Below are 21,426 nucleotides of genomic sequence, written 5' to 3' on the forward strand. Positions count from 1 at the left end.
TTAGTTTATAATATGCGCATGTTTAAAAATCTGCCAATGAAAGTGTTGATGCTGTTCTAATGGGATGGCAATACAGCTCACGACGATGAGCATTTGTCTGTTTTAGAAACATAGATAACTATCCATGCGGTTGACTGCTGCAGGAAGTCATTGACGACCCTGACCCTGTCTGTCTGTCGTTTTCGTCCTTAAGACCGACGCCTGTTCCAACAACCTGCAGTGCTGACAGTACCTGAGTCTGTAAACTGGTATCTCTGTATGCCACACCTGTCCGGTTCCCTTGTACCAGGTAGATAGGAGTGAGGTAGGCCGTCCCCATTCCAACCCACACCATGATGGATCCACCACCATAATGATCACACTCCACGACAGTTACATCGTAGTAACTGTCTCGCTGTCGTCTCCACAAGTGGATTTGGCAATTGTGGCAAGGTCTGGCAAAGCGACATTCATGAGTGAAGACGAGTGAGGTCCACAGTTGCCGTGTCCATGTCACGTGGTGTGGTGTCCATGCAAGACGAGCAGCGCGGTGAGCAGGTGTCAGGACAAGGGGACAGCGGGTCTTCTTGACCGAAGGTTGTTCTCTTGGACCTGTTGAGTATCGTCTGGTCACTGACAGTTATGTTGGCGACTGTCCCCTGGGTGTGCTGACTGTGCATGTTGTGACTCAGAGCCGACAGAACAGTGAACCCACCCTGCTGTTTGGTGGTTGACTGCGGGCATCCGGGTGTCTTCGCTCTGCAACACTTCCAGTTGCATTATACTGGTCATTATAGAGGTTATTATAGAGTTCGACTAACAGAGGGAGCAAGTGCCTAATGCAGCCAATTCCTACAACAAGTGCGCCCTACACAGCCATACATTGCAACCCTCCTTTGTCTCTGAGTCATGATTAAAAAGCCACAGCAACTTCACTAACCCTTGCACGAAATAACAATCAAGTAAAAGAAAAGTTTACAAGACAGTTTGTCATAATTCTATGTCGTAAGTCTTTACATTCATCAGCATGTCAATGTGTAGTCTGTACCTTGAAAGTCTTGCAAAATGATGAACCTGACAATGTTATTAGATGACACGACTACCACCTCTACCAGCAGCGGGAGGTCACCACCCGGCCTGCAGTTGCGAGACGTGCTGGTGGTGGTGTGGCGCGGTGACGTCAGTGACAACTCGGGTATGGTGACGGGGCTGAGAGGAGCTCACATCCCAGTGAAGGTGATGAAGGATGAGGACATCGAGGACGTGGCCACGGCCCGCAGTGACGTGGTGTGGGTGACGCGTGAAAACCACGTGAGGGGCCTGGAGAGAAAAGTCGTCGTCTGTGTGGAGAGTGTCACAGATTACTCAGCTCGACTTCACCCCATGTCCCACTGTACGTCACAACTAGTCATTGTCACCCCTGAAGACCCACTGTCTAACATTGAATAACTTTCACAAATGTTGTAATCTGTACTAAATTCAAATATGTACTACGACCAGGAGAGAGCGAGAGAGAACGCGTGTGTGTGTGTGTGGGGGGGGGGAGCAAAATCAATGGCACCCTTGTGTCTGGTAGAACGTAGGTCGTGCCTAGGGTCTGTATCCCCGATTCCTACTATAAAAAGACAGCGCAGCTCCACGCCCTTAAAGACTGTGTCCAGGAGAGAAAACTAGTGATCGTGGACACTTCTAGTACTGAACGATGGCAGCTCTCACGTGCAACCACACCTACATCTGTACACACCTGTGCGTACTACAGACAGCTTATTATCGTGAAGACATGTAGTTCCGCTGGTCACAGACTAAATACCAATCCCTTCCCCCTCTTACTTTTAAGTGAGATCAAAGTTTGTAGAGCTGATGTAAAGGCTTTTGATGTTCGTGTGTTTTATGTGGAAGATAAGGAAGAAAGATTAGTGCAATGTAGGGTAGGTGACATCGTCTAGTCATAGCCCACTCTGAAAAATTTCATGAGCCCCAGATCGACCCCACTCTGGCTCAAGATGGGCCCTACACTGTGAAGCCACTCATCGGGGCACGGTAGGTTTTGTAAGTGGCATCCACGTGGCTCCGAAGCGGGTATCCCATCAGAAGCTCACCATAATAACCACCCTCTCCCCACCTTAATACCACCAGCAGGTGGTTAGCCCACCTCCACACCACTTTCTCACTACCAAATTCCCACCCCTTCACCACCCTCACATGGGGAAGAACACCAACATATGGTCTACCCACCTCTAATCCACCTTCTCACCACCAAAATGTCTTTTTATGTGGGCTTTACTGCCAGAGTGTTTATAATTATTTTTGTTGTTGAATTACCATTAGTGCTTCACACAGCAGCACACACTCTATCACACTTAGAATGCCAATACCAAAAAGCAATTGACAATTATAAATGATTTATTTTTCTATATTAGTGCAATTTCTTCAGGCTCATTTTTATTTCTAACTTTTACTTTTGTAACTAGAGCACGTTTTCCTGTTCAAATAGCCCACTGGGACAAATAAAATTGTCATTGTCATTGGTTGCATTGGGAAGTACCGGGCATTGTTGCTAAGGCAGCCCTGTAAATAGGTGTCACATGCGCAGCACAAGTAGTGTGTCCGAGACGAGGTCCAAGACCCCTGTGCAGCTAATCCTAACTGTATTGGTGAACTAATCGATGACAGCCTGCTAGGGGAGCCAGAATGTGAAAAACAAATTGCCGACAGAAATAAACTTTTTTGTTATGCAATCAGAGGGATAAGGTTACCATCCTCCTGCGATGGAACTTAATACCATTTTTTTCTGGATGTACATTTTGTAAAATTCTGGTATGAGGTCACGTCAAGACAGCAGCATTCTAATTATTTAGGAACCATAAATGTTTCACATTACCATGAGTAGGTGTTCATTATATGGTAGATGACTTAGTAGTCACTTCCTGCATACCTAGAAATTGAATTGATTACATTTTGTGTACCCTTATCAAGAACATCTTTTTTTAAACACAACTTCTTGTGTCTTTTTTGACAGATTCACTAGTGATGCTCTATGATGAATTTCTTACTTTAAACACATAAAACTTCTCATGATTATTTCTAAATATTAGCATTATAAGGTCAAGGTCAACGATACTCAGAAATAAATTATTGAGAATATACTTTACATAAAGTTTGTCTGTTACAGAGATGAGTGTGTGTGGTGTGGTAATGTACTATCATATTCGTGTATGTATGTGTGTGTGCTAATGTTTCATACGGACATAACGCAATGAGTGGAAAAAAATCACGTTTGTATTATAAACTGTGCTTATTGTAAGGTTAAAAAAAAGGGAGGAGAAAAGATATTATTATCAGCTTTTCTGACAAAACTCGAAAGACAGAAGTTCTGGTGCCAAGTGATAAGAAGAAAGACCTTCGTACTGTCAGCAATCACAGCGGTTGACATTTCGTATCAGGATTTAAGATAAACGACTCGTGTTTACTCGGCTGGATTCACAAATCACATCGAGTAGACACCTGAGGAGCCTAGTGGCGAATGTGTGTGAAATAGTTTGGGAATCTGTCTTATATTTCTTTATTCCTCATCTAGCAGACAGCAAACTGAGTGTATGTAACAATGAGCAGTAATAACACAAAAGTCAGATACTGTTGATGTTCCTTGATGTTGATCAATCCCTTGAGACAAGATAAATGTGGGGAAAATAAGACCATTGTCAAAAGAGCTTTTCTCTCAAAGTCACAGAAACATCAACACAGACGGTAGCGAAGTTGAGTAGAGTTTTGTAGGTTGCTACCTGAACGACAGGTATTTACATCACAGGTGAGTCAGGCAGGGAAGTACGTGGTGCCCCGGGTATGTTGTCGGTTAGTTTGCGCACCAATACAAAGTCGACAGGTAGGAAAACACATTAGTCCTGCCTAGCAGTAGTCGTGTTATGATGATAATTGACTAAGTAACATAGGTGTGCTGTCATTCTGAGTGATCTGATTGGTTGGCTTGGTCTTCATGCTACACGTAAGAGTAGAAAGGTGAGCACCTCTCAGCTCTAGTACAGCGACACAGGTATTCAGGTATTAACCTGTCTTCCCCACTTACCTCGTTTATCGTCGATGCTCAACAGTTTCTTCCACAAGATGGAAGGAATAGGGCCATAGCTGTAACATGTCCCCAACTTTTGTAATAATTTTGGATTTCACAGTGGCAGTAATGTGCTGTAATATATTACATATGTTATTAATATAACGTAAGCATATGTATATCTCAACATATTTTTGATGTTGTGTTAGTCCCAGGCACTTATACAAGCAGTGAACATGTTGGTTACGAGATGTTATTAGTTCAGGAAGATCACAGAGGCGAGAGGCCTGGTCTGCTGTAGTGGGAGGGGGAAATATCTGTTCCACCAACAACATTACAACAGACGATAATCTTTGTCCTCCACATGGTGGAAAGTTTCTGGCAATGCGAGTCCCGAGCTTGTTTATTTGTCATCATGTCGCCTTGAACGAGTGTCCTGGTCAGATTTATAAGGAGGAACATATTTAAATGAAGATCTGAGTAAACATCGGATGTAAGTGCAGTGCACATAAACCGGTCCCACCACCGTTTATCTCACCTGGAATTAGTAGGCCTTTAAACTACTAACCGCTAACGTCACGACGGACATGGCGCAGGGTGAGGTCGGCATGCGGGACGGTAGTCGTCGCTACAAGAGATCATTCAGAGGAGGGGAGAGCAGCGGTCAGAACACGCCCGTTAATTGTACACCTAGAGCAGGAGCTCATCCTGCTGAATCTTGTCTGTGTAAACTGTCAGAGCGGCCAAGACTGTAGGTGTGTGGCTGCTGCCGTCTTCAGATTCTATATTACATGCACACCAGCTATATGTGTGTGTGTGGGTCATGGTTTGGTGGGTGTAGATGTGTGACCTGTTGACATTATGCTTGAGAATGAACTGTATGTATTGCCGAGGAATATTTAATTTTATGGAGACTAGGCTTTCTTTTTATTGTGCACTGATGTATTTAAAGTTCCTGATGGCCTAAGCCTTTTACCCTAGACCTCGAAAGAATGATTAGATCACACATTCCTGAGAACAACCAGAGCGTGACACCACAACGAGCGTATCTCAAGCGTACCTAATGTTGTGTACAACACACCAATATAATTTAAATGCCCTTCCAAACACCATAAGAGTCTAAGTGCCTATCAGTTCAAAACGTATCGCCTGTCTTTTGGCCACTCAGTGAATAAATTGTTTAATTTCCCGTTGATAGATTCGTTATGCAGGTTTATGACTGCTGACAGTTTGGCTTGATGCAAGCTGAATATTGAGCTTGATACATACTTTCAGTTGTTAACTAAAAATATTCAAGTAGGCAGTCATAAGATGAGATATTAAGAAACTGACGGTGAGTGCAGGGAAATAGGTTTGTATGAATCTTGTAAAATATCTTTTAAAAATAGAATTATCTTTCTGAAGCTTTAAGTAGATTTAAGAGTGAGAATCAACCACATGTCAAGCCTTAATTTATGAAAGATTCCACAAAACAATTACTCGTTGTAAGATGCACATACGACACACGAAACATCCAGTTGTTTGTACTGAATGTCAAAGAACTGGTTCCACAACTGTCGTATTTGTAGATGTTGTAGCTCTCTCTCTTGTTCGCATTCGCCCCTAGTGGAGCATAGGGCCAGAGGTTGTAGCTACAAGTGTAAGGCGTCACGTGACCATGTTGACGACGAGGAAAGTTTGTGTTGTCTCTAAGGGCGTAGACTTCCTTGTCTGAACAACTTAAACAAATATGTAGCGCGATGGCTTAATGTTGAATTTTTCTATTGTGGAAGGAAGGTTGGTGCACTTTTCATACTAGTAAGGGTGATGCAGCCATATAACAAAGCTGTTTATGTGTTTAGTCTCGCGTTGTACCGAACGTTAATACGGCATAGCCGCCAAGCTTTACAGATGTATACAGTCACTAATTCTGGCAGTCTTTTACCCAGTGTATTAACAATGGTGTATAATGCATTACTTTTTGCAATTAACGTTAACGTTGTTGCTATGAATTATTATATTAGTACATGGTGGGACAGCTGTGCCTCTACGAGCACTATCAAAATTTAATATGGACTATACTACTACTCTAGATGGCAAAATGACGCACAGCATGGAAAAAAAAGTTATTTCGAACTACCTCGTTTGTGGTACTGTACTTATTCATTGAGGTGAAAAACGTCAAATTACGTTTTTCAAAGTAAGTGGCAAATCAAGAGTTTTCATTTGCTCATACTTTTCACTACTGACATCTTTTTCTAACGCTGCATCTTATAAAGAACCTTTATAACTTTCACTTTTGTGACTATAACATCTTCCTATGTTTAAATTGCAAATAAAGTTTGCTATTGTCTTAATCATTTTGATATTAAAGTACACTTCTACTAAATGCAATCTGTTCTAAACAGGTCCATGATGCCCATGTTTGGCAGTTTCTATCTGACTGAGTGCTAAGCAAAACCAGAAAAGGGCTTCTTGTCTCCAACTGACATTGTTGTATGAAAGGAAAACATCGCTAGTCATGTCTGAACCTCCGCCACTTTCATTACTACAGGTGAGACAACGCTATTATCTACTGGTGAATATGTTGTGATAAGAGCCCCACAGTCTTTATGGCTAGTGTTGCCGAAGTCTGAGCCACGCATGAACATGTCTTCAAGTCATTATTAACAGCATTAGTAGGCTGTACATTTAGATGTCGTAAAATCAGTCTTCTGTTTATCAATCGAACCAGAATATATTTAGATGCTGCAAAAATATTTTGTAAGCAATGGGAAGAAATTAAGGAGAATTGATTGTGGTAAAGCAAGAATTTGTTGGCACAGAAATCTGGAAGGAAAAATACAGTCCTAACAATACAGCAATCGGTTTCTCTACAAATGTCTGTAATATTCGTTAATTAATTACACAACCATTTACTTTATACAAAGAGAGGAATATACACAAAATTCGCAAAAAGTAAATACCTGTAGACTCAAAAAGACTGGAAGATAACTATCAGACTCATCTCAACAACTTTTACAAGTGAACATATAATATCTTTTTATAACGTCTGATCAGGACTTTTCAGGAAAAGCAACAAGGGCATACTACTGCAATACGAAACTCAAAACTTCAGCGTTAATCTTCACAACTCATGCTAGTAGAGCCTGTCAATGAAGTACTTACAGCAAAGAAAGGTGCTTGTACACCTGCTCACGTGGGCACTGCCACTCACCTGTTTACTACCATAAACCTGGGCACTCCCGCTTATGCCTAGGAACAAACACTTGGGTGCTACTTACACCTGAACACTATCCGCCAAAGTTTACCCTGACCCGTTCACTCAGACGGCAAGGATCTGACGTGACTTTGCGATTTCCACCGCGACCGCGAACACGAAGTGAAGTGTGTGATCTGAAGGTGTGTTGCATGATAACAGCAGCCTTGTCGATATCGTGGTCCACAAAAGCAGGGTGTATCCACACAATTGTAGGTAGCGTTCAACCTTTTCATAAACATTCATCATTCTAGCCCTTGTCTCAGCCTTCTAAAGCAGCAATCATGATGATCATCATCATCGTCGTCGTCGTCGTCGTCATCATCATCATCAGTTATAACATGCAGCATCACGATAACGACAGATCGCACTTTGTACGCAGAGCAGTAATGATAAATGACGGATAACAGCCAGAGGACAGGGAGGTACTATAGACACACTGAGCAACATGAAGATGAGGTAAACGTGGCGGTCGCTGTGGACCGTTCCCGCGCAAAGACAACTTTCTTGCAACAGACGTACCTTACCGTTGAGTCTGTTTTAATTTTAAGACGTTTACAGAGCTTTATTTAGTTAAAAAAAAAAATTAGTAACGATAGCTTGGGCATTTCTGAACACAGTTACTTCCCTTTCAAAGGGAGGGAAGTCTGTTTGAACGAAAATATCGTTAAATTCCCAGAGTACCCGTTTTTTTCAACTAGAAAAAATGACGAGACGATATACGAAAAGTGTGTGACTTGTTCCTCGGATTTCAGAATTCTGGCATCATTTGTGAATTTTTAAGGACAAGAACAATGTGTGTGCATTTCGTCTTTGTTTTCAAACATCAAACTCTTTTGCTGTAAGTCTAACTTCTTGTTACATGACAAACTGTGTAAACACGTGCTTGAAAAACTTCACTTCATCTACCCGATTCTGTATGGATTACAATAATAAAAGTGAGCTCTCAAGCAAATTTTAGATACATTGTTTCTTTTCTACACAGTTTGATCTATTATTATTATCAGTTTGAATTATTCTTCTACCTCCTTTAGGTACTTTTTTAAATATTGTTTTGAAAAATGAAAAAATGAACCGTCCCAGTGGGTCAAACTGCCCTCTAGCCTAGACCTCGGTCAAAGAGTTAGCAGCACAGAGGGAGGACGTCCGTTGTCCGTATGTGTCTGCCTTCGTGGGAGGGAGGATAAAATGAGTAATCTGATGAGAAGCCAAGGTTTGGGGCAGGATGGGGACAGACAAGATTTCAGTAAAGTAGGGGCCTTCTAAGGTAGCATAGAGTAGAGAGCTTGTAGTCTATTGTAGCTTTAACTGGTAGCCAATGAAGAAGTGGTGTGACAGGTTTACATATGCGAGTCCGGACAACATGAAATCCCCCCATATGCACCGAGATGTCAAGCTATCGGTGTGTCGTGCGCCATTTTAAGGCCTTTTCTTTCGCGGCAATATTTGGCATTTAGCGGGGCTAGCAGCCCCCGCAAGGGTTAGCGAGTAATGCACACGGTACGCATTGTAGCTACGTTTCGGAATATAGCACGCGTCTAGGACGACCTACATTGTAGGGCTGTAGCCAATCGGAATGCTTGAACACAGTAGACTCTCTTTTACCTCCACATTGTAACTAATGGCGATGTGGTCGGAGGAGAGCTGTGTTTCATTATTTCTCTTTGGGAGAATTATCCGTGAACACTGAACACCCAGCTCACATTAACCGAAATGCAGGCTCAATTAAATGAAGCAGTTCATTAAAAGTGGAAGATGACATTCGCAAAAGGCGTCTACTCTCTCATTTATCTTCCGAAGATATTTCCTTTAGAAGACATGAATATGCTCCAAAGCGACTCCTTCGCGTGACCCGCTCCCTCACCCACATTTTTCTTTCTTCTTCTCTCTCTCTCTCTCTCCGCTACATCATGCAATATCACTATCGTAGCCGCAGTTGCTTCTAAAACTATCTCGTCGATGTCGTCTACCATGTTGTTGACTACCCATAATGCACTGCGTGGATGACGTCAGCTCGCTAGACACTTGCGTGGCCTAGATACGGGGGTACAGGACGATGGTGCTAAGAGTAATCTCGCATGCGTCTTGGACTTAAAACAATCTTCTCAAGAGCTTTCATCACGAGGGTGGCTAGTGCAATCAAGTAAACATAATTAGGTTGACTACGAATATCGTGTTTTAGCGGGGAGACGATATTAGAAAGTTTCCAGCTTTCTGAAATGTGTTCTGAGTAGAGAGCAAGTTGAAAGACATTTTGAAACACTTAAATTCGTCATTTTTAACATTTTCCAAATAATCACACTCACCACCATGCATGAAAAGAAATGAAATAAAATGAAATAAGAAAAATTAAAAGTACATAAACTAAAATAAGGAATTAAGCAAGCACATTGTCCCTCGTCGCCCCACGAGTGCGAGCACCCTTGACCTTCATTAATATTGCTTGTTAGTAAAACCGTAATACTTTAAAATGTATAACTTAAAGCAAAAACTAACATTTAAACTCAAAATATCAAGATTAGCAAAAGACAGCTCTTTATAAAAACATTCTCACTACAGGAGTGTGCAAGCAGTCAAAACTATGCACAGTCAGTTGGTGTGGATGATATTTCGACAGAGCTCATTAAATCTGCCGTGAATATATTACAGACTTTGTGCGAAATCTGTTATAAATAAAAATTGATGCTTCAATAATTTCACAAGGAGGAGATAGGGAGGAGAGAGAGAAAGGGAGGGTATAGTAGAAAAATTAGCAGCATCTAATTGTTGCTTGCCTTGATAGGTCATATTGACTTCAAAGTAAATGTATTTGAATTTCATGTTACCAGTGTTGATGATGCCGTCGATGGGGATGTAAGTTTTATAATAAAGATTATAAATAACATCGCAATAATTGTTAGTATATCATTTGTAAGTACAATACTACAAAAGGAAGATACGTGAGTTTTCTAAGAATAATTTTCTTATTAAAATGTTACTTTGTTTGTCGTCAGAAGATCTATATCATGACCTACTTTCCCAATGACTGAGAGATTGCTAATGGCTTCTCCCTGATTTTTATTTCATTTCTTTCAGTGCTCAGACTAGACTAGCTACTTCAGAGTTGACTTTCCTTGAAGTATGTAAGTTCTGTATAGAAGGAGAGCTGTGAAAAAAAACATTGATGCAATTTTGCGTTTATGCAATATATCGCTCACTTAGGTCTAACAAACGAAAAAGTTTCACAATTTAGCATCTTTACCTCCACTTATAACCAGTCCTAAGGAATGCAACGATAGGCTTCCTAACTCTGTCCTGTTGAGGAACGCCAACTGCCATGGCTGATCATCAACAGGTGAGGCAGGGAGATAATACTAGCAGCAGCAAGTGCGATAAGAAATGGGAGATGACTTATTTTATCAGAGCTCTGAAATCTGAACTTAGAAGACGCAAAATCGACATAATAGCCTCTCAGCCTGTAGGTCCGTGTTTTTAGCAACAAAAATCTTTTTAGCAAATAGAGCAAACGATATGTCAATGCGCTCACAAATACTTCTCAGGGAATACGATAGAGAAAAAAAATGAAGCCGAATGGCTGTAGTAGTGTGACATAATATCGGACAACAAGAAACCTGCAAGTATGTAGTGGAGTTATTTTCAATCGTCATGATGAAAATTTTTTATTTGTAAACAGTTTGATTCGCGGATAGTGTGTTGTATGTTAGTAGCAGAAACTGTCACTAGGTGGCATTGATGTAGATGTCATCAGTTAGACTGTGTTAAAAAGCTGTAAGAAATCTTTCACAGTTTTATCAAGGACGTGTATAGGTGGACTGCTGTCTGTCTGCCAAGACTAACACTCAGCCTCTTGCGAAGTTCTCCGCCGTTAGTCTCGGCGAACCTAAACAATGAATGTGACTAAACCGGATGTTTTTTGTATCATGCCTCGTTTTATTAGTTAATCTGAGATGTGAATAAACCGGATGCTTTCCTTGTCTCATGCCTCGTTTTAGCAGTTAACTGGAAAAAATGGTCTGCCAGCAGTGCAGGGATATTAGTTCGTAGTTTTATTGACACAGCTTTGTAATTCTTGTTCCCGTTGGCTAAAATGTTTTTAATTGCTGGTGACACTGTAGCACATTCACACTAAAGTAACTTGTTTCAGTTTCACAAATCAGTGTGGTCACATATTAACATCGTAACATTTTAGTCCTAATAGTAAAATCTAACAACAGGGCGAGCGACGAAAGCGGACAGGTGACAGAAGAGGAAGTTCTGGTGGCGATGGTCTGGTCAAAGTTTCCCTCCACGCAGTGACTGATGCACAGGCTAAGCTTCTTAGAAGAAATAGTGAGTTGTGTTTGAGATACTTATGAATTCTTACTTGTACTACTTACTCTTACAGCTACTGGTAAGTTAGGTTTGACACACAAGTGAGTTTTAACGGATACTGGATAGTTGTGTTTAACATTAAAATGGGCTTCGTACGAATATCAGTGAGTCCTGTTTTTTTCCACAAGCAGGTCAGCTCTATATAAAAAGAAACTAAAAAAAAACAGACGAATCAGTATAAAAAGAAGATTTTAGGGAACTTCAGAAGAAGGACGTTTACCAAATGAGCTAAGTGATTATTTAGAGAAACCCCAATGCTGAATGATAATCTGGAAAATGAGATGACGAAATGCCTTCCATTAGTTTCATTAAAATTATTATAAAATAAATTTCACTCTTTTTAGCGCTTCTACTCAGAGAGATCCGACAGAAATCAGACGCTGATATAAAATTTGACCGTAACCCGTCACCTCTACCAGGTATGAAGATTGTCATCATCCACGGTGCCCCATCTAAGATCGCGGAAGCCGTCAGGCTCATTCATCAGACGACCGGTGCTCAGGTTAGAGCAGAAGTGACTACAATAAAAGTAGACTAGCACAGAACAAAAAAAAAACCAAACAAACATCAGGAATCAAAAGTAACTAAGAGAAACGATGAGACATTAACTAACAATGAACAGATGTAACTAAAATTATATAAGACATTAAGAAAACAGCGATAACTGTTATAAATAACTGTTAAAGGCCTATATTACTTTAAAAATGATTTAAAACTAAACTATCAGCTCATCGAACAAATGAGTTTTATGAAAAAGATGGGAAAAAATAATATAATAAAAAACTAATAAAACAATTTCAAACAAGCTTAAGTCCTGTTAATACAGGCAACGCTGTCAGATGTTGAGATATTCTGGCTCCAGTGGGTTGAGGCCGCGTTCCCTGATCTCAACTCACGCGCCTACTTCCTGCCTCCTGTCTACTTCAACCGCGTGCCCATGACTAGACAGATAGTTGCTGGTAAGGATGTTCAGGTACTACTACCTGAAAAGGGAGGTATGGATCGTTTTGGACAAATTTGTGGGTCCTCCAACCAACAGGAACTCAATTACGCTGGCTTAAATTCGAACCATCAAGTGACGCGTCCACCAGTAACTTCCCAGGCTTCCACTTCTCCAAATGCTTCTGTTCAGGACAGCGACATTAGATACGACGCAGCCATGAGGCAAGTTCTTTTCTGTCTTCAAAACTTGTCAGAAAAGACAGGAGAAGTGTTTGTTGGAATCACTCGATTCCACTTCGGACAATATCTGACTGAACCTGGTTTTGCTGTGGTGGCTGCCCAGTTACCCCGAGCCTCCAACCTACCTCCTCACTTGCCAAAGAACTGGAAACAGGGAGAATTTGATGTGCTTCTTATTCACCGATATTATGGCTTTGTTGTCTGTAATGTGATGTCTTTTGGTGACATCACAAACCAACTTTGCATGTCACAAGATGATATTGATGAAACCATAAGAAGGAAGCTGACAGACGCCATGTCACAGCTGGACAAGGCGGAGGCCATGTTGTCTCACCTGGTGTCCGACATCGCTCCCGGTCTGCGCATCACTAAGACCATCGCTTTACCAAACCTCACGGCTCGTCAACTTCAACAGGCCATCTCTCACGACTCACAGCTCACTGAGGTAAAGAACCTTACTATTTCCTATAGAATAAACGAGTTTATTTGGTTATAAAGTTTACTTTTGTACATCAACTACATCTCTTGTAACTGTTTTGCTTTTATTTTGTACTGTTGTTCTTTAAAACAATTTTTACATTTACGTGCTTCTTTATATAAATATGTATGAGTTGTAGACACAAATAAATTAATTAAAAAATGTAGAGGTTAGCAGCTGACCACAAGCAAATGTCAACTGAATAAGTTAACGTCAAGAAATAGTGTATATCACAAAAAACGAGAGTTATTCTTTCTCTAAAATGTTTCAGTACTCAGTTATATTTCTGTCAACATACCGGAGGTCAATTTTTACCGTATACGCCATGAATCAGACTCTTTCGGAATCGGGCTTAAATACAATTGTTCACATACATAAATTAAACATTTATTTATACGTCTTTTTTAGAACTACTGAGCCCTTTCCAGCCATGTGATTAAGTTCTCTACCTTTATGTTTACTTGATTCCATCAGTTTGTCTCTTAGTGCACCCATTGTTTTAATCCTACGCTTGACTAAATAATCACGTGATTCATAAAACCCTTATTCTAGCCTTGCTCTCTTCTTTCTTTCTCATAATCTCTACTGTTCTGATCTTCGTGCCACTTTGCTATTTTCTAAACGTTTAATTTCTCTCTCCTATATTTTACCGCTACCACCAGTTGGTGCAACTCACCTTTAGTGGTGCGGTGGCTTCAGCACCCTGCCACTCCAGATTGGGGGGGGTTGCTTTGGAATAACAACCCACTGATGTAAATAAAGCTGTTACAGAAGCCGCAACAATACTACAACAAGGTATGGTCAGGAAGATTCCTTTTTTAGAAGAGCTCATGACGCATCCTGGTAAAAGCCTTAGGGAAGCCAGCTCGCCGACTCATTTTTTGACGACCATGACCTCGAACATTACAACCCTCTAGGAAAGTGGCAAATCAGCTCAAGTGGCAAGCGAAATGAGAAAATATAGGTTCTCGTGTTATGCGGAACAATATGGAATAGAAGTGGCCAGACCAGACTAATATCAGGAGAAACCATTTTTTACTCTGGCCACTGTAACGATTCGCAATTCCAGTACGAATGTATTTTTTTTTCGTTCTAATTATTTGTTGTCTGTGGTACCAGGGGAGAGCAGTCACGCGAATGCTGACGCAATCCCCACGCAGATTATTTCACGTCATTCGTGTTTCTACGTAGAGTCAGTGTCATGGGCGTAACTATGGCGACTGCGGCCGATTCAGGTGGGAGCCATGCCGACTGCACGGTACAGAGATTATGATTCGCTAAGCAGTCGTCTTAGTTACCGCGCTGCTAATGGCCTGATTGGTCATTAGAGGGAGAGTAGATAGTTAAGTTAGGCTATCTAACGTGGCTCTGAACAGAGAGAGCTGAGTAGTCAGTGGAGTAAGACCTAAGTCTTTGTTAACGGTCGCAAACGTCCATCCACATAAAGGTGGAGCGGAGTAATCATCTCGTGTGCTCAAGAAGAGTGTAGAGTTGTATTGGTTCGAGGAGGTATTCGGCGGGAGATCTGCGTTGTGGACACGCACACGACGTTTAGCATCAAATTACAATGGATGCTAACGCTTATCTACCGAAGGGTAGATCTCGATATCACCTTCATACCGATTGGGAGTATAAAATCTACACCAGCTTCACAAGGGATAAGGGGGGTTTCTGTGTGAGAGGACAGATTCTGGACGTACTGGCATCTCGTGCGTAACAGTCGCCGATACTCCCATACGCAAGTGTAGAGTTATGCGGAACATTTGAAGCACAGGACTTGTAACCTGTAGCTGTGCCACCGGACATCTGTGCGTGTATGTGGGTATCAAACGAATACTATCTACATCGCCACGAATTGGATTACCGGATCGTCCGTCCAGTCAGCTAAGTGACAGTGAAGGCTCACTAACTCATGGGCAGTAGGGTTTAAACGTCGCAATTATCTTGTGTTTTATCTTTCCTTTCTCCCATCGTTCCATTTCTTTCACGCTAAGCATTAAATGTGTTAACCGTTGGCGGGACCTTTTTGTTGAAAAAGGTGGAAGAGTGCGGCGAGCGTGGTTTACATGTAGATGTTTACACGCGCTCGCATACATTCCTAACACACTCTTCCCAAGACAGCCACAAAGACTTAGACCACGATCACACCCAGGGAGTAGCACTGCTGATATCAATAGAGGCAACAAGGGGAGCTCTTCACAGACGTCTGCACTTTCAATGAGCATGTCATAGGTGGCACTGTGTTCCCACACAAGAATTTACACAAGACAACTTGGACTTCCCCTGATGGCCAGACAGAAAACCAGACAGACCATATAACAGTTGCTCGAAAGTGGAGAAGGAGTCTTCAAGATGTCCGAGTGGGGAGAGGTGCAGATGTTACTTCAGACCACCAACTCTTAGTGGCAGTTGTCAAGATGAAGCTGAAGTCCTTCATTGATCCAGCAGGCAGACCACACCATAAGTTCAATACTCAAATCTCAAGAACAAGGAAACAAGGGAAATTTGTAACTGTTAAGTCAACAATAAGTATGAGGCCCTTCAGGACTGACAGAAGAATCAATGGAAGAACACTGGTCAACACTCAAACGCATTTGGAAGACAACCTGTACAGATGTTGTAGGGAAGAGGGAAAGAAAACACAAGGAATAAATGATCCCAGAAACCTGGGACAAAATTGTATCAAGAAAGGTCTGGAAAAAAACTCAATCAGTGTAAATACCAGCAAGAATTTTTGCTTGTTTGTTTGCATTTAACGCCGTGACAGCAACTAGGGCTATATTACGGAAACAACAGGTAATCTAAGCATAACAACAAAAGTTTATCTTAACAAGTATAGGGAAAAAACCTCCCGAGTGATATAATCATAACATTCTTTAAAACGTCAACGCAAACAATATGTGAAAGAGTGGGTCAATTGTGAAAAGGAGTGGTGAAGCTCAAAACGGCAACCAACAAACCAAAACTCAAGAAAAAACAATTTCCAGGAGATAACATTGCATAAATTTAGTGATAAGTCCTATCCTCCTGTAAGATCAAGACGAATCGCTGGAACAGGAAAGGTCCAAGAAGGAACTGGTAGTAGAGAAAGAGGCTCTACCTGTTGATTATCTACTCCGGCAGCTTAAAGGTGAGGTGCTACTCGGCGTGATAGAGGCTTTTGCTCCTTGGTACGAATGGCATACATGGCAGCACGCTGAAGTCTGAAGACACCACGATACGCAGGGTTTCCAGGATGAGCTTTTAAACGACAGACATAGGATAGCTTGAGTTTCAGACGACAGAAAGTGGAGGCTCACCAGATTCTGCATATAGACTCTGAACGGTACACGGACTTTTCGCCGACGGACGTTTCGCCGCCGGACGTTTCGGAGCCGGACGTTTTGCCGACCGGACGTTTCGCACCGACGTTTCGGAGTCGGACCTTTTGCCGACCGGCGTTCGCCGCCGGACGTTTTCGGCGCGGGCACTTCATTTCGGCATTTCACGCGGACCTTTAGCCGAAGTCAAGTGTGTGCGCCCTTAGCTCACACATTTCTCTCGCCATTGTATCAATGTATCAGTGAACTCTCGTCTCACTATCCCTCCTCATGTGAACCGTTAAGCTCACACATTTTCTCTCGCCATTGTATCAATGTATCAGTGAACTCTCTCTTTCACTATCCTTCCTCATGTGAACCGTTAGCTCACACATTTCTCTCGCCATTGTATCAATGTTTTTCTCAAAGCTGTTGCGCATAATTGTGACAATCAAAGTGAACTGTCTGTGAGTCTGTGTTAAAATTTGTTTGAAATAAAGAATTATTGTTAATCTAGTAGTTACTTTCATTCTTTGAGAAGTAAGTAAGCTCTCTCTCTCTCTCTCTGACATAATGCGGCGAAACATCGCGGCGCGAAACGCCCGGTCGCAAAACGTCCGACTCCGAAACGTCCAGCGGCGAAACGTCTGGTCGGCAAAACGTCCGGCTCCGAAACGTCCGGCGGTGAAACGTCCGTCGGCAAAACGTCCGCACACGACTCTGAACAGGAGTGGTGCGGAAGGCACCCAAACAGATGCGGAGCTCTTGGTGATGAATTGGATCGAGAGTGTTGAGGTAGGACTCTCGAGCAACGTACAGTTGTAGCCAGCGTTCGAGGCATCGCAGGGATCGTCCTAGAATAAAGAGAGCAACATCGTCTACATACAACGTCATCTATATATAATGTCATCTATATATAACGTCATCTATATATAACGCCATCTACATTTAACGTCACCTATATTCAACGTCATCTACATACAACGTCATTTACATATAACGAGGCCCCAAACCTGGACAGATTCCAAGATTGTTTTTTTTTTTTATGTTGACAAGAGTTGGAGAAAGAAGCTGCCATGAGGGACGCTCATTTCTTGTTCTTGAGGATCAGGCAGGATAGACCCCACTCTCACTTGAAAAAGGCGATGCGAACGAAAATTCTTGATGAAAAATGGCGTACGACCCCGGAAGCAGATGGGCTGAAGGTCCAACAGAACACCTTGCTTCCAAGCACACCTAGTACGCCTGGTACGCTTTCTCCAAATCAAAAAAAAAAAAAAACCACCTAAAATATGCTCCTTGCCGACAAACACATCCCTGACAAAGCGGACCAAGTGGTCCAGGGTGCTGCGGCGTTTTCTGAAGCCACACTGCAGGTTGGAGAAGAGACCTTGAGACTCGAGATGTTAGGTGAGTCGAGCATTCACCATGCGCTCAAGAGTTTTGCACAGACAACTAGTAAGAGTGATACGGCGGAAAGACTTGGGATCAAAAGTATCCTTGCCAGGTTTTTAGGATGGTCTTTTAGTGATAGTGTTGTCCGGTGTAACTTCACCAAACAGCTAGAGGACCTGGACTTTGCAGCTGAGATTAGTCTCCTCGAGATCTCTCATCGGCAGCAACAAGCACAAACAAAACTGAGCAACCTAGCAGAGGAAGGCGAGAACTGGGTTTAAGGTTAATAGAAAAAAAGACTGAAGTAACGAGAGTCAACAACACTCAGGAACTCCCAATCCAACTTCAATGAGAGAACATCCAGGAAGCAGACCGCTTGAAGTATCTGAAGTATCTGTCAAGAAGAAAGAAAATGTACTTATGTAAATTCATAGAATGCAAAAGTCTGCCCTTTCCCCCAAAGCCCAGTGAGAAGACTTACATGTCCCTCTTGTTCCCATGCAAAAGTGAAAGGTGTGTCCAGAAAAATGCAAGGAAACGATTTTTTTTCAATGATGATGTAATAAAAAATAGCAATTGTGATATTTTGATAAATATATTTTTAGTTTAGCGAGTTTTATCAGTTCTAAGCTTGTTGAAATATTTTCGAAAGCGGTTTTTGCAATCAGATTCCGAAGAAAAACAAGAAAATCAAACAAGAAAATTTTTAATTAAAAAAATGATAAAATAAATGGGTTGGATTGTATTAAACAACAACAAGCGTATATTTTATACTGGAACTGTACACGACCAAAACGTAGCGAAAAGGGATGTGTGTGATGCCATCAGGGAGGCAAAGAAAAGATAGAAGGACAAAGCCAAGTTACAGTTCAGGAGTGGCGACCTCAGGGAAGCTTGCCATGGTATTAACAACGTGTCCTCTGTCAGTCGCATGGAAACGCTAATTTAAAAAAAAAAAAAAACAGTAGCACTTGCAGGCGTTGATGAGTGTGATATTCCTAACCTGCTAAATTCCTTGTATGCCCACTTGGAGAAACATGACTTGTCTCAAGCGGTTTCCACACTAAAACAGTCTCCGGTCCCTGACCATGAGTTAGTGATTGCCCAGTCCTCTGTCAAAACATCTCTTAAGGAGAGTAAATGTTAACAAGATTACGAGTGTGGATACACCTTTTATTACTGTGCTAAACATTTTAGTGGAGTTTTACATCTGTTCTAGTTGTCTGTGGATTCTTGTCACATTCCTGGTATTTGGAAACTTTCGTACACTGTACCTGTCCTTAACATCACTAGGCCCAGTCAACCCAGCGACTCGTGTGTGCGCGCGTGAGAGAAAGACAATTACTTTTACATCTTTATGTATGTGTATTGCTAGTACGACTACTATCTGAAATCGCCCTTTTATGTAAAAAAGGTTGTATTTATGATAGAACTGATATCGCCAGAATTATTGAAGAGATAACAGTTCAAAATAACAGTTCAAGTTCGCGATTGAGAATATGACTAACGTTCATTTTTCACGGAACTCACTCTTCTTGCCATATTGGCAATGAATTTAACTCGTTTTGTGAAGCTAGTATTAAGTTTGACGAGACCACAAGCCATTCGGTATCGGGGCACTTGCTTTGTACGAAACATATTTCTATCGCTGTTTCAACATTCAGCTTCCAAAATGAATATTTTATTTAAAACGATTCAAATAACAAGTTATAAAACTGTATTGTGCATACCGTTATAAGATGCATATAAAACTTCTTAAACTAATTACTTCTAAGGTACGAAAGTTTTTAAAATACGAAATGTGTTTTTTAGTTCACTGGAATTGGCAGGCACTAGATCATGGGTTCAAAATAGACAACATTGCTTGTGATGACTATTATTGTCGTGGACTGACGTGGAATTCAGTCTACCTTTATACCATATATACCATATCTCTACCTTTTGTTACCAGAATGAACATACCAAACATACTTATTTTCTCTGCGCTACATCTGTCTCCTGACAATATCTTTATGGCTTATATACACGCTGCATCCAGTGGTTCTGTTTCAGGACCTGTGTCGGTGTCTGGGAACATCAGACCCCGCCGACATCCCTGGTCTGTGTTTGTGCTGTGATCAGCTGTCTGACCCCAAGACCCCGTGTGACGTCAGTAGTCACGTGCTGAGGGAACTCGAACACTGGTGGCAGCGACGTGTGGCTGGGGCTGGATCTGACAGTCACATGACTCCTTGGGTGTACAAGACACTGGTAGCCAGGTAATTCAAAAGTATATTTAAAGATGCTAAATTCTTAAGTATTTCTTCGATTATTCTGTAGGTGCATGGATACCGGCTCTAAACTTTTCTGCTGGACTTTGGTTTACTTCCTTCACCACCCTGATGTGCAAGACAAGTGCTACGAGGAGATCCATAGCGCTATTGGAACAGAGCGAGCGCCCACCATACAGGATAGACCAAGTTATTTTACATGGATAATTTGATAATGGAGATTCTTCACTATGTGAACACTGTGTCACTAAGTTTGCCGCTTGCCACTGCATGTGATATTGAGTCTGGCAGATCCACGATCCTTAAAGGCATTTTAGTCACCCAAAACTATCTTGGATTCTAGAAAATCTGGGGTTGACCCCGACAGATTAAAACCTTAATGTTGTATTGGAGAGGATGGCAAACTGTGGTGACCCAAAGAGTTCATTCACTTCTGCACGAGGCGACGCGCATGTTTGGATGAGTCAGTCACTTGCCAGAATGGAATTTTTTCTATGTCCGCCAACAACGGTACAACTGAATCCTGCTCCGGAAACTGGAGAGTGTCCAATATTGCAAGGCCTGATGAATTTTCTTATTCTTCTGATATTTCTAGGTTTGAGCTTATGCCTACGACATCTTCCACAAAATAAACATATGAATTAAAACAGTAGTCGAGCCGCCGTTAACATCTCAGAGGCACCAAAACACGTCTGTAGTAATTCTGGGGAAAAGCGCTATACAAATCAGCTTCTTCTTGTTCTTACCATCATCATCATCATCATCATCATCATCATCATCATCATCATCATCATCATCATCATCATCATCATCATCATTTTAAGAAATAATTTTTACAGTATTTTTTTAAGTCAGTTTATGTGCCATCTATATGTGTCACACAAGCGCATAGAAACAAGAGAAAGAAAGTCTAGTTTAAACAATCTTCCTTCAAAAAATTCTAAAATTGTTTCTAAAAATTTGATTATCTAAAAAAAGATTTAAAGCCTAAACTTGTTTTTAATTGAAAATGTGCACCTTTTGCTTGAGAGCTAGGCTAACATTTCATTATTCACACTTTTATAACTAGTGTTACGTATTCAATCTAACAAATAGCCGAGGTATAGTCCCCATTTAAAGACGTCACAGATTTTCCCAGATGTGAAATG

General features: G+C 41.5%; 1 protein-coding gene across 1 annotated transcript; it reads left to right on the plus strand.

The window, feature by feature from the left end:
* The first annotated feature begins 5,697 nt into the window (after positions 1-5,697).
* LOC112574721 lies at positions 5,698-20,595 on the plus strand. The gene is made up of 7 exons (XM_025255948.1): positions 5,698-5,821; positions 6,433-6,578; positions 11,498-11,612; positions 11,999-12,156; positions 12,481-13,281; positions 20,061-20,112; positions 20,531-20,595. Exons 2-7 carry the CDS (start codon positions 6,546-6,548, stop codon positions 20,593-20,595), a joined length of 1,224 nt encoding a protein of 407 aa, XP_025111733.1. The 5' UTR covers positions 5,698-5,821; positions 6,433-6,545.
* Positions 20,596-21,426: the final 831 nt, after the last annotated feature.

The sequence above is a fragment of the Pomacea canaliculata genome, linkage group LG11 (genome assembly GCF_003073045.1).
Source record: "Pomacea canaliculata isolate SZHN2017 linkage group LG11, ASM307304v1, whole genome shotgun sequence".
Classification (NCBI taxonomy): domain Eukaryota; kingdom Metazoa; phylum Mollusca; class Gastropoda; order Architaenioglossa; family Ampullariidae; genus Pomacea; species Pomacea canaliculata.

Excerpts from the sequence above, each read along its gene's own strand:
- LOC112574721 (XM_025255948.1), top strand. The coding sequence starts at position 6,546 with ATGTCTGAACCTCCGCCACTTTCATTACTACAG. Across the intron at positions 11,613-11,998 it reads TAAGCTTCTTAGAAGAAATA|CGCTTCTACTCAGAGAGATC; the intron begins GTGAGTTGTGTT and ends CACTCTTTTTAG. Across the intron at positions 12,157-12,480 it reads ATCAGACGACCGGTGCTCAG|GCAACGCTGTCAGATGTTGA; the intron begins GTTAGAGCAGAA and ends CTGTTAATACAG.